This window comes from Podarcis vaucheri (genome assembly GCF_965113315.1).
Source record: "Podarcis vaucheri genome assembly, chromosome: 7".
In the NCBI taxonomy this organism is placed as follows: domain Eukaryota; kingdom Metazoa; phylum Chordata; class Lepidosauria; order Squamata; family Lacertidae; genus Podarcis; species Podarcis vaucheri.
In genome coordinates, this window is record NC_138765.1 from 10,190,759 (window position 1) to 10,204,501 (window position 13,743).

Genomic DNA, 13,743 nt, shown 5'->3' on the forward strand with positions numbered 1-13,743 from the left:
GTTCCCATTTCCCAACACAGAGACCATAGAGCAGTTTCTTTTGGGGGCTGAACCTGCAGAGTGTTTCTGTTCAGAATTTCCGTGGCAGAAATTGGCTAAGTGCCTTTATAAACATTCAGCTTCTCAAATCGAACCCCATCATGAAACTTTCAGGTGTAGCTGTTGGAGGTGGAGGGCAGAGAAGGTGCTAGTCCTTACCTCCCTCCTCCCAGCCTATCATTGCCCAATGGGCTGAATTTCAGGGCTTTTGCATGTAAAGGGCAAGCTTGTTCTTTACTTGTTTAGACTCTTAAAACTTGGAAACAGATATTTGGCTCCATGACCAAAATGACCAAAAGGGTCAGCTTCTAGAGGACTGGAAAGATCATACTTGTACTTCCCCTACCCTCAGCCCTAACTCCGTTGAGTATTTTTTGTTATGAGACTGAGTGTTTGGGGCTGATGCTGTAGCATTCTTGTCTGGGGGCTTGATGGAAAAACAGAAAAGTGACCCTCACCTAACTCTCCAATGCCCTTCAACAAGAATGCTGTAGGAAATATTGCTAAGCCCAAAGGGAGGCAAGAATTTGCTTCAGCTCACCTTGTTAATGGCAGAGCAAAAGCTATGCGTGTGTCATTCTCAATCAGTCTACTTTCAGGACTGATTTTAGAACCCTCTTATATCAGGAGGTGGCCCCATCATGCAAACATGACTATCCACACAGGGACCATCTAATTTTGTTTTTTTTTCTTCCTGATACTGGATTTTAAGTTACAGTTACATCTTTTAAAACAGCTGTCAGTATATCACACTGTATTCCACTTGCCTTCCAAAGGAACACGTGGCTCTCCCCACATAGCGGGTTAGGTTGAGACTGCTGATCCAAAGTAATCAGTAATTTTTACAGTAATTACAATCCTGCTTTCCCTTGTACCAGCTTACCTTGACTTCAGTAAGGCCTTTGAAAAGGTCCCCCATGATATTATTGCAAAACAACTAGTAAAATGTGGGCTAGACAAAGCTACTGTTAGGTGGATTTGTAATTGGTTGATGGGCTGAACCCAAAGAGTGCTCATCAGTGACTCACCTTCATCCTGGAAAAAAATGACTACTGGGGTTCCACAAGGTTCTGTCCTGGGCCTGGTGCTATTCAATATTTTTATAAATGATTTGGATGATGGAATAGAGGGTGTGCTAATCAAATTTGCAAATGACTGCAAACTGGGAGGGGTTGCTAATACACCAGAGGACAGGGTCAGAATTCAAAATGACCTGAATAGCCTAGAGAGCTGGGCCAAAACCAACAATATGGAGTTCAATAGGGAGAAATGTAAGGTACTGCACCTGGATAGAAAAAATGAAACGCACAGGTGGGGGACACTTGGCTTGACAACAGTACCTGTGAAAGGGATCTGGGAGTCTTAGTCGACCACAAGCTGAATATGAGTCAACAGTGTGATGTGGCAGCTAAGAATGCCAATGCAATTCTGGGCTGCATCAATAGGAGTATAGTGTCTAGATCAAGTGAATGAATGCTACCACACTATTCTGGTTGGTTGGTCAGACCACACCTGAAATACTGTGTCCAGTTGAAGAAGGATATTGTCAAGTTGGAGCATGTCCAGAGGAGGGTGACCAAAATGTAAAAGGTCTGGAATTCAAGCCCTATGAAGAGAGACTTAGGGAGCTGGATTTGTTTAATCTAGAGAAGATAAGATTAAGGAGTGACATGATAGCCATGTTTAAATATTTGAAGGGATGTCATGTTGAAGAGGGAGCAAGCTTGTTTTCTGCTGTTCTAGAGACTAGGATACAGAATAATGGATTCAAAATATGGGAAAAGAGATTCCACCTGGGCGTGGTAATCCAGTCAGGGGAAAAGGGAGGCATACTATGTTTAGGGCACCATTTCCAGCCCCTTCCCCTTTTCGGGGTGAGCATAGTGGATCCTAAAAAGGGCTGCTCAGTCATGGATACAGCTGCTGAGCTGCTCAACGGCCTCATTCCTTGAGTCAGAACGACTGACCGCCCATGTGTCGGTTCATGACTAGGGGCTTCACATTCCTGCCTCCGTAGCCATTTAGTGATGGCCATGGGGGGAGGGTTTGGGGGGGTTGGGTTTGGTTTTTGGAAGACGCCTGTGCGTGAATTTGTTTTATGTGTGTAGATTAGTGCACGCTGACCAACGCACAGTCTTCGCAGTAGGGCTCTGTTCTGATGGCATGAGTAGTCACGACAAACTGGTGGATCCTATCTGCTGCAGCCTTCATCCGCCTTCAGAGCCGTTGTAACACACTGCTTGTTATCACCCACCTGTTCTGCCGTTGAGGACTTCTTGGATCATTCTTTGTCTAACTCCTTCCCTGTTATGTACTAAGCTTGGATCCTAGAACAATAGGCAAGTAGGATCCTAGAATGCAAGAACTTATTGGCTTGCAGGAAAAGACCAACCAGGCTCCAGGAGGGAAGCGGAATCAGCTAGTCAGATGGGACTCATTGTGTAAATAATGTATATAAAAGCCTGAGGTTTGGGGGGAAATTCAATCACTGTTTTACAAGCTGCAATAAAGAGCATGAAATCACTACAGGACTCTGAGCATATTTAATTTTCTTTGACCTTACCACCTTGGGTGACCCTGCTGGGAGTATACGAGATTCCCAATGGCTTCACTCACAAGGGTCATAGGAATGTGCAAGCCCACTCACCATGACAAGTGAGAGAACTGAGATAGATTGCACTGAGCCCTGGTTCTCATTAGACAAAGCGTTCCACCAAAAAGGCTCTGGCTCTGGTTGAGGACAGCTGGATATGTTTTGGGCCAGGGACCACCAGTAGGTTGCTGTTAGATGAGCGTCACACTCGGGGGGGGGGTGTATTGGAAGATAATTCCCACAGATAAGAAAGGTCACAGACTGTTTAGGGCTTTAAAGATTAGCACCAAAACATTGAACCTGATTCGATACTCCGCCTGGAGCCAATCCAGCTGATGAACAACCAACTGAATGTGGGCTCTCCACAAAGTCCAAGTAAGAACTCGTGCATCTGCATTTTAGACCATTTGGAGTTTCTGGAGCAGTCTCAAGGGTAGCCCTGCATATCTATCTCTCTCTCGCATTTATACCCTGCTCTCCCCGGCTCAGGTGTACAGCAAGGTAAAGTAGTCTAGTCTGCAGGTGACTACTGCATGGATCACCATGGCTAGGCTGGAAAGGGACAGGTACGGTACCGATCTCCTAACCTGACATAGATTCAAAAATTCCAGTTTGGCTACATTTGTGACCAAAGCCTCCTTAGAGATATAAGCATCCAGGATCACACCGGGACTCCTGATAGCGGCTACAGGTGACTATTGCGCCCCATGAAGAGCTGGGAGCTGGCAAACCAAACTGAAATTATTCTGGCCCAGCCATTGGGCGCCCATCCTTAAAGGATAGAGATTCAGCCGACTCAGTTTCCTCCATCCCAGCACACCCACCTAAAAATTGGCCAATATATCCAGGGTAGCATCTGGCAGTAGATCCATGATGTTTGTGGTCAGATCTGTGGTTATGTACAAGATATTTGAATAAAGGGTGAATTTGGGGCTCCCCAATGCAAAAAGTGTGATGATCCATGAGGATCCGTGCTTCAAAACCACGTTTTTGGGCCATGGTGTTGCCAGGAAGCCGTGGATCTCGGTTTTTGTGGTGCAGGCTGTGCCCCTGGCCATGATGTGTGATTTGACGGTGAATTTGGGCTGATCTAGTGCAAAAAGCGTGAGGATCCATGAGGATCCGTGCTTCAAAACCATGTTTTTGGGCCACGGTATGGTCAGGAAGCCGTGGATCTCGGTTTTTGTGGTGCAGGCTGTGCCCCTGGCCATGATGTGTGATTTGACGGTGAATTTGGGCTGATCTAGTGCAAAAAGCGTGAGGATCCATGAGGATCCGTGCTTCAAAACCACGTTTTTGGGCCACGGTATGGTCAGGAAGCCGTGGACCCGTGATTTTTGTGGTGGATGCTGTGCCCCTGGCCATGAAGTTTGATCTGATGAAGACTTTGGGCTGATCTAGTGCAAAAAGCTTGAGGATCCATGAGGATCCGTGCTTCAAAACCACCTCTTTGGGCCTTGGAGTGGCCAGGAAGCCGTGGATCCGAGTTTTTTGTGGTGCAGGCTGTGCCCCTGGCTATGATGTGTGATTTGACAGTGAGTTTGGGTTGGCCCAATGCAAAAAGCGTGAAGATCCATGAGGATCCGTGGTTCGGAACCAAGTTTTTGGGCCATAGAGTGGCCAGGAAGCTGTGGATCCGAGTTTTTTGTGGTGCAGGCTGTGCCCCTGGGAATGATGTGTGATTTGACGGTGACTTTGGGCTGATCTAGTGCAAAAATCATGAGGATCCATGAGGATCCGTGCTTCGAAACCACGTTTTTGGGCCTTGGAGTGGCCAGGAAGCCGTGGATCCGAGTTTTCTGTGGTGCAGGCTGTGCCCCTGGCTATGATGTGTGATTTGACAGTGAGTTTGGGTTGGCCCAGTGCAAAAAGCGTGAGGATCCATGAGGATCCGTGCTTCAAAACCACGTTTTTGGGCCATGGAGTGGCCAGGAAGCCGTGGATCTGAGTTTTCTGTGGTGCAGGCTGTGCCCCTGGGAATGATGTGTGATTTGACGGTGAGTTTGGGGTGGCCCAATGCAAAAGGTGTGAGGATCCACGAGGATCCGTGCTTCGGAACCACGTTTTTGGGCCATAGAGTGGCCAGGAAGCTGTGGATCCGAGTTTTTTGTGGTGAAAGGCTGTGCCCCTGGGAATGATGTGTGATTTGACGGTGACTTTGGGCTGATCTAGTGCAAAAATCATGAGGATCCATGAGGATCCGTGCTTCAAAACCACGTTTTTGGGCCTTGGAGTGGCCAGGAAGCCGTGGATCCGAGTTTTCTGTGATGCAGGCTGTGCCCCTGGCTATGATGTATGATTTGACAGTGAGTTTGGGTTGGCCCAATGCAAAAAGCGTGAAGATCCATGAGGATCCGTGGTTCGGAACCACGTTTTTGGGCCACGGTATGGCCAGGAAGCCGTGGACCCGTGATTTTTGTGGTGGATGCTGTGCCCCTGGCCATGAAGTTTGATCTGATGAAGACTTTGGGCTGATCTAGTGCAAAAAGCGTGAGGATCCATGAGGATCCGTGCTTCAAAACCACGTTTTTGGGCCATGGAGTGGCCAGGAAGCTGGGGATCCGAGTTTTTTGTGGTGCAGGCTGTGCCCCTGGACATGATGTGTGATTTGACGGTGAGTTTGGGGTGGCCCAATGCAAAAAGCATGAGGATCCATGAGGATCCGTGTTTCGGAACCACGTTTTTGGGCCATGGAGTGGCCAGATAACTGTGGATCCGAGTTTTTTGTGGTGCAGGCTGTGCCCCTGGGAATGATGTGTGATTTGACGGTGAGTTTGGGGTGGCCCAATGCAAAAAGTGTGAGGATCCATGAGGATCCGTGCTTCGGAACCACGATTTTGGGCCATAGAGTGGCCAGGAAGCTGTGGATCCGAGTTTTTTGTGGTGCAGGCTGTGCCCCTGGGAATGATGTGTGATTTGATGGTGACTTTGGGCTGATCTAGTGCAAAAATCATGAGGATCCATGAGGATCCGTGCTTCGGAACCACGTTTTTGGGCCTTGGAGTGGCCAGGGAGCCGTGGATCCGAGTTTTCTGTGGTGCAGGCTCTGCCCCTGGACATGATGTGTGATTTGACTGTGAATATGGGTTGGTCCAATGCAAAAAGCGTGATGATCCATGAGGATCCGTGCTTCAAAACCACGTTTTTGGGCCATGGAGTGGCCAGGAAGTCGTGGATCTGTGATTTTTGTGGTGGGTGCTGTGCCCCTGGACATGATGTTTGATCTGATGGTGACTTTGGGCTGATCTAGTGCAAAAATCATGAGGATTCATGAGGATCCGTGCTTCGGAACCACGTTTTTGGGCCAGGGCGTGGCCAGGCAGGTGTGGATCCGAGTTTTTTGTGGTGTACGCTGTGCCCCTTACTATGATATGTGATTTGACGGTGAGTTTGGGTTGGCCCGATGCAGAAAGCGTGTGGATCCATGAAGATCCGTTCTTGAAAACCACGTTTGTGGGCCACGGTTTCGCCAGGCAGCCGTGGATCCGTGATTTTTGTGGTGGATGCTGTGCCCATGGCCATGATCTTTGATCTGATGGTGACTTTGGGCTGATCTAGTGGAAAAATCATGAGGATCCATGAGGATCCGTGTTTTTTAACCATGTTTTTGCGCCCCTGCGCCCCCCCGAAACAGTGGATGCGTGATTTTTTTGATGCTTTCTACAGAGTAAGACATGGTCTACAATATCATGGTGGTTTTATTTAATTTGGATGAAAAAATCATATGAATTCACGAGGATCCGTGTAGATCCGCCTTTTACCTTTTTCCTGAAATGTATAAGGAAACCCTGGCGTTTCATGGCTTTCTCTTTCTGGGGCTCTCCGTGCGGGAGCAGAGGCGGAGAGGGCCTCGCTGAGGCGTCGGCAAGGCGCGCAAGATGGCTCCCGAGGAGCCTCGTTCACCTCAGCCGACCCGCCGCTTCTTCCAGCCGTTCCCTCCCCCTCCCCCACCCCGCTCCAGCCCCGTTGCATGATGGTTAAATAGCCTGGCCCTGGAACCCGCCATTTTCTGTTGGGGCTGGCGGGAAAAGCGGGAAGAGAGCGGAGAGCAGCGCGAGCGCCGCCGCGGGACGACCAAACGGCACCAACGGCCGCTGAAGCGCGAGGCGTAACAGCTCAGGTAACGAAAACGCCGCGAGGGGCCGCTGGCCGAACCCCTCTTCCTGTTGGGTGAGGGGAGGGAAGTAAAGTAAAGGGGGGGGCAACTGGAAACCGAGGTCGTCTGAGGCGATGCCTTCGCTCCTTCATTTCTCTCCCCCCCCCCACACACGCCAACGCTTAGACGCCAAGTCCCGCCTTCCGTCTGCATCCCGCCGCCTATTGGCTGAAAGAGCGAGGGTGACGGCCGCTTCGCTGATAGGCCCGAAACCCCTGAGGGAGCTAGGGATGGGATTGGTCGGCAGCCGGTGTCAATCGCCGAGGAGCATTTTTTTTTCCGGAGGTTCTGTGCCCTCCCCCTCCCCCTTTTGCTCTCCCGGGTTACAAACCAATTGGCCGGCCGCGCGCTGGCCAGTCGGGAAGAAAGGCTTCTGCGGGTGGGGGTGGGGGGAGTGCTTTTATCCCACCTGACTCCGGGCAGCCAATAGGAGGAAGCGGTCTCCGCAAAGGCTCCTGGGGCGTGTAGTCCATTTGCGGTGTGGCTCATAGGTGTTCCCCCAGGTGTCCTGGCCATGTAGTCGCCCCAATGCTTCCTGTTCCCAGAGGTCACCGCAGCCCCTCCCCGTGAACAAACACCCCCCCCCCGCTTTCCTAATGTTTTTACTGCACGTGCTCCCCACCCCCCAGTACGGGATGTGGGGGGGGGCTGTGGTTACCATGGCAACTGCCTCTTCTGTTTGCCAGGACCACCTAATGACGACAGGCGGTTCCTTTTCTTTGGCCTTGCTGCTAACTCTGGTTTTTCTAAAGTTAGGTTTTACAGAATCAGCTGTGGAGACTTTGTCCATTTAGAGCGAATGGGGAACTGCCCCACCAACCTCATCCAGGCCAGGGGGTGACTGTTCCACCGTAGATCTGCTCTTATTGTCAGAAAGTTCTTCCTGATGTTTAGCTGAAATCTCCTTTCTTATTTAACTTGAAGCCATTGGTTGGCGTCCTGCCATCCGGAGCAGGAGACAGCAAGCTTGCTTCATCTTCCATATGGTAGCCCTTAATATATTTGAAGATGGCTTATAGAATCTCTTCTCAGTCTCCTCTTTTCCAGGATTCCTCATAAGGCTCGGTCTCTAGACACAGTATGTGTCTAGAATTTTAAAGCCGTTTGTAAGTTGTAGTGGTAGGTGTTTTTATTTTATTTTATTGCTGGGGGTGGTGGTGCAGATATAGTGAAATCCTGAGCAAGTTTAATTAGAAGCAAGCCTTGATGAATTCCACTTTGAGCCAGGTGCAGGCTATCTTAACTGTGAGCCAGGTGTGGTCCTCTCTCACTACTGTTCACACAATACTCTCTCTCTCTCTCTCTCTCTCACACACACACACACACACACACACACACACACTTGAAGGCGAAACAGTTGGTTTGGCTAGGTTCTCCACCACTCAGGTATTTTAGAAATTAAAAAAACTATAAATTTGTTTGTGCATTTTGATAGCAGATTTTTTTCACCCCAGAGAATGTAGAAGTATAAAAATAATATTGTAGCATTGGTGGTTGTTAAGGTTTTTATGTTTTGTGGTCTTAATTTATATTTGTGAGATTGCTTTACAAATACTGGAGATAGTTTAGGAAGCTCTTTGAATTCAGCATGTCTAATGTTACTTTTTATTTCGAGCAGTGAAGGTAGAGTTTTGAATCCAGAATAGAACTGAGATATGAGCAAGGAAGCATGGCTTCTACAAAACATCCACATTCTCACACCCAGTAATTGTTCATTGAGGAATAATGAATGCCAGCAATGTTACAGGACCAGATTCTGATTCAGAGCCATTACTGCCATTTGATTAGTTTCTTCATACAGTGTTTCCCTCTCCAATACTGCATCCTTGCTAGTTTTTACTCTCTCCCAGAATTAGGAAGCCAGGAAGTGTTGTCTTAAGTTGTTTTCCTGCTGACTTTTCTCTGACCTTTTCCTACTGGGAAAAGTTACTGCGTCTAATAAAGTGAATTCTAACACCATGAAAGTTTCTGCCATAATAATTTTTAAGAGTTGTATCCAAATAAGTTCCACCCGGAGTAGACCAATTAAAATTCATTATTATTATTATTATTATTATTATTATTATAGTTTATTACCCGCCCTTCACTCTCAGGTACTAGGGCAGGTTACACCAATTAAAACACAATATTAAAAACAATTTGAACCAGCTTGCAATCACATAAATAAGGTACCTAATTAATAATAAACCCATGTTAGTCGTATCCATTAATTTCATTGAGTCTACTCTTGAGTATGACTAGGCAGTGGCTGCAACCATAAGCCTTTAGGGTGCCACAAGATTATTGTTTTGCTGCAACAGACCTCTGGAAATTAATGCCCTGTATTAAAGTAATTCTCTGTATTAAACTATGGCACATGCATTTCTTGGGCCTTCTGGTTTTTACCGTGTAAGCCTGTCTGTGCATTTTCAGAAGATTGAGTTCCATGAAACTTTCTTCCAAGTATAGGATTGCAGTCTTATGTTAGCTGATGCCTGCTTGATTTTTTAAAGGGGGAGGAGCAGAGGGAAAGGTCTGTGGAGCAGCATGTATGACAAAGGGTGAAACAGAGGGAATATATTGTGGAGCTGAGACACACGAATGAGATATGTTCTTTTATTAGACCCTCTTTTTGCATGTCCCCGTGCATAATGCCAGACACTGCCGACTGAAGTGATTTCTGATCAGAAGAAAAGCTCCTTGCGCTCCCGGAAGGGCTTTTCCTTTCCCGGACTGAAGTAATTAATCTCTGTAGGTGCAGATACAAGTAAACAGGAGCAGTTCACTTCCTACTGTGGTGTCGGTGTAGACAGCAAGAACTACTTTACTGCTAGTGTAAAACTTTATATTTGTCCCGCACTTCATCTTTCTATGCAAGTGAACTTTAAGGCTCCTGCTCTTTCGACTGTTAAATGCAGATGTGCCTCAGATGAAATGACAAAAAAAGTAGATATAGGTAATGCATCATGTAAATATTTTAAATTTGGGACTTTATCAGGTGTTGAAATAAGTTTCCAGAGAAAGTGGGGCTCGGCATGTCATGTGTTCATCTGCAAAAGCTTCAGTTCTCTTGATGCTGTCTGCTGTACTGCCTAGATAACCAAAGTGAATTGGTTCAGGCAGCTGAATAAGGCAACTGAATTGCTTATAGAAGCTATGCATGAAAATGATGCATCAGGCTTTTGGACAAAATTGAGGAGTCATATATACAGCAGGTGGTTGTTCTGGGGTGCTGCTATGGATAACCCATTAGGTTCCTTCCAAAACCTAGCTTCTGTTATTGACAGGGTTGTGCTTTCTGGTTTTGGGGAATGTTCATTGAAAATCTAGAGGTTCCCCCCTTTTTTATGAATATATTCTATTTGTAGAAGTTCTTACCATGAAATGGGGTTTGTAAACTGAGCCCAAGGCCCCAGAGTTGCTAGTGTGTAGTACATTACCATGCAAATTAGACACAGAGCTATCAAAAGTGTCCCTGTTTCCCCATAAACTCATCTGCACTCCATTCCCTTAGCAGGTTTCTTGCAGCTTAAGGACCACCCAGGATGGCCCGTACCAAGCAGACTGCCCGTAAATCCACTGGCGGGAAAGCTCCTCGAAAGCAGCTGGCCACCAAAGCCGCCCGGAAAAGTGCACCATCCACTGGTGGAGTGAAGAAACCTCACCGTTACAGGTATTTGGAACAGGCACTCAATAGCAGCTCAGTTTTTTGGCCAGTACAGGGTGGGGTGGGGAGCACAGAGAAGCCAGGCAACTGCTCTCAAGCCTACAATCTGGTCCACCCCTAGCATCAAGTAAAAGTGCTCTCCAAAGTTGTCATGGGGCTGGGGATTTGGAAAGGAGGGGTTGCTGCTCAGTTTCTGTACCCTGTTTCCCTCCATCCTCATGACTTCTGGCTGTGTTAGCAAGGTTGGAGGGAGATGACTGCTATTTCCCTATACAGTGGTACCTCTGGTTGCAAACAGGATCCGTTCTGGAGGCCCGTTCGCAACATGAAAAAAACGCAACCCGCAGCGGCGCATTTGCACACACGCAGTTTGCAATTCACCGCTTTTGTGTGTGCGCATGATGTCATTTTGCAGGTATGCGCGAGCAGCGAAACGCGGAAGTAACCCTTTCCGGTACTTCCGGGTCGCTGTGGGACGCAACCTGAAAAAACGTAACATGAGGTATGACTGTAATTTCTCCCAGGCCTGGCACTGTGGCACTGCGAGAGATCCGGCGGTACCAGAAATCCACAGAATTGCTGATCCGCAAGTTGCCATTCCAGCGTCTGGTTCGTGAAATCGCTCAGGACTTCAAGACAGACCTGCGGTTCCAGAGTGCTGCCATCGGAGCTCTGCAGGTTTGTGCCTCGTCTCCTTGTTGCCTCTCCCTTCTTCGTCCTGAAGATTATGTCTGGTTCCAGAGGGCTGCTCCTTTCTGGGAGTTTAAAGGCCAAAAAGCAACCCTGCTTGCTTTCTGCAGCACAAGCTGTGTCACGTGCCCTCAGACTGTTCTCTTGAGCTGCTTGATATTTCTAGAAACTCTCCCGCTGACACTTCCGCCGTTGTCACCTTCTAAATTCATAAGCTGCATCTAGCATCCGTTGGACATGCTAGATGTGAGCTGGAGACTTGTGCCTGAGAGAGTTGTTGTGGGGGATGTGTTGTGCTGCTTTCTCCTGTGCTGGGGTTTGGAGAGGTGCTTTCTTCCTTTATTGCAGCTCAGTTGATAAAGAAGGGATGGGGAACCTGTGCTGATTCAGATGCTCTTAGACGCCCAGCTCCCATCAGCCAACGTGGCCAAGGATGATGGGAGTTGTAGTTCAGCAACATCTGGGGAGCCACAGGTTCTCTGCCACTGTTGAAACTATTAGATGGGCTGAGGCAGGCTTGGAGAAGAGAAATGAGAAGGAGCTGTCACACCCTCCCTTCCAGTCTTCCACCACCACCTCCTCCTTTGGAGGTCATGCTTGTTCTGGCAGTGACCATCTGTGCTCGAAAGTAAGCGAGGAACAGCTGCTGCCATAGCAAGCGAGGTCCTTCCACTTCTTTAAAAAGAAGGTAAGTGTCGCTGTCAAAAGATGAAACTGAGATAAGAGTGTGGCAGCATCTCCTCCTCTTGGGAGCTTGGGGTGTGAAAAAGACTTTGTCAATATTTCTCTCCTGTTCCATCTGGCGATGCTCCCTTCTCCAGAGTTCCAAAAATTCCAAGGGAATTGAATTGCGTGTATCCCTTCAGCAGGCAGGTAATGTATGCGATCGGCCTTCTGTTGCGTACAAGACGAAGAGCTAGCATTTTGAAATCCATGAGTATGTCAACACACAGATAATCTGTTGCAAAACCTTGCTGCTTGTGTTTTGTATCCGCCCCCCTCCCACGCTTGTGCATTTCAAAACTGCTCCCTGCAAAGCAGCTCCATTATTTTAACTTGACTCTCCTTGTCTCAATAGGAAGCCAGCGAGGCGTATCTTGTGGGTCTCTTTGAGGACACCAACCTGTGTGCCATCCATGCCAAGAGGGTCACCATCATGCCCAAAGACATACAGCTGGCTCGCCGCATCCGTGGCGAAAGGGCTTAAGTTCTCCTCCCCTGCCCCTTCTAACATTTATGCCCCTCCCCAGGCAGCCCCGCCCCTGCTTGTGCAGTGTACTTAGAATACACTCCAGGTTTTATTTTCCACCCCCCTCCTACTCCTGTTTGTAGTGGCTAGGACATGTGAGAAAATGTTAGATAATCTATTGTAGTACCTCTCCAAGATCGGGAGACTTGATTCCTATTCATCATGTACAAGCAAAAAAAAAAAAAATCCTTTGAAATCTGTAAGACTTCTGGATGTTGTTTTTTGTATTATTTTTTTTTTCAGAATTGCAAAAAAATAATAAAAACCCAACAGGGGACACTTTTGAAATACCTGGTTTTGTACACACAACTTTAAGTAGATAATAGGCATTTCAATGATAAAGAGCTTTTGGTCTTCGGTCTGTAAAATATCTACAAAGAACACTACACTCTTTTTCTTTGGTTAGTCTTTTTTATTTTTGTCTAGGCAAGGAGTGCTTTCTAAATCCCACCCCCCTTATTTTCCATGTGTCTTGTGTCTGTGACTCTGACCTTTGTACCAATAGGGACTACTCATCTTGAGGCAGTAAAGAAAAAATAATAAATGTTGAATGACAACATATTTGCTTCCTTAATTTTTGCTTAATGGTGGTTTGTGGAAGAGCTTGCCAGATCCCACTTTCACACAAAGCGAGACAACCCTGTGGTTTGCAGTGCTGTTGGAAATTTTAAAAAGCAAAAAAGTATGGGTTGCCAGTAATTTTCATACAGCATCTCTTTGAGTGTACAGAGCACTTCGCGTCCCTTGTCTTGGTAATCTCTTTGTAGGATAGGCCATTATTACTGTATACAGGTAAGTGACGTGGGTGGCACTGTGGGTTAAACCACAGAGCCTAGGACTTGCCGATCAGAAGGTTGGCGGTTTGAATCCCCGCGACAGGGTGAGCCCCCGTCACTCGGTCCCTACTCCTGCCAACCTAGCAGTTCGAAAGCACGTCAAAGTGCAAGTAGATCAATAGGTACCACTCTGGCGGGAAGGTAAACGGCATTTCCGTGCGCCTCATTTCGCTTTATTGGCCAAGGGAGCTGGCTTAGTCATGCTGGCCACATGACCAGCTGTACGCCGGCTCCCTCGGCCAATAAAGCGAGATGAGCGCTGCAAACCCAGAGTCGGTCATGACTGGACCTAATGGTCAGGGGTACCTTTACCGTATACAGTGGTAACTTGGTTTAGGAACAGCCCTGTTTATGAACTATTCGGTTTACGAACTCCGCAAAACCGGAAGTAGTGTTCAGGTTAGCAAACTTTACCTCGGTCTAAGAACGGAAGTCGAATGGTGGAAGGGTACCAGCGGCAGGAGGCCTCATTAGGGAAAGCGCGCCTCAGTTTAAGAACGGTTTCGGTTTAAGAACGGATTTCCGGAACGGATT

At 47.7% G+C, this 13,743-nt stretch overlaps 1 protein-coding gene across 2 annotated transcripts; it reads left to right on the top strand.

Annotated features, from left to right (window-relative positions):
* The first annotated feature begins 6,594 nt into the window (after positions 1 to 6,594).
* Positions 6,595 to 12,932, top strand: LOC309536983 (histone H3.3A). 2 transcript variants are annotated; one of them, XM_082231415.1, is made up of 4 exons: positions 6,595 to 6,752; positions 10,282 to 10,440; positions 10,959 to 11,112; positions 12,203 to 12,932. In XM_082231415.1, exons 2-4 carry the CDS (start codon positions 10,313 to 10,315, stop codon positions 12,329 to 12,331), a joined length of 411 nt encoding a protein of 136 aa, XP_082087541.1. In that variant the 5' UTR covers positions 6,595 to 6,752; positions 10,282 to 10,312; the 3' UTR covers positions 12,332 to 12,932. The 2 variants fall into 2 exon arrangements, with proteins under 2 accessions (XP_082087541.1, XP_082087542.1); XM_082231416.1 differs by having other exon boundaries at positions 6,596 to 6,752; positions 10,285 to 10,440.
* The last annotated feature ends 811 nt before the right edge of the window (positions 12,933 to 13,743 follow it).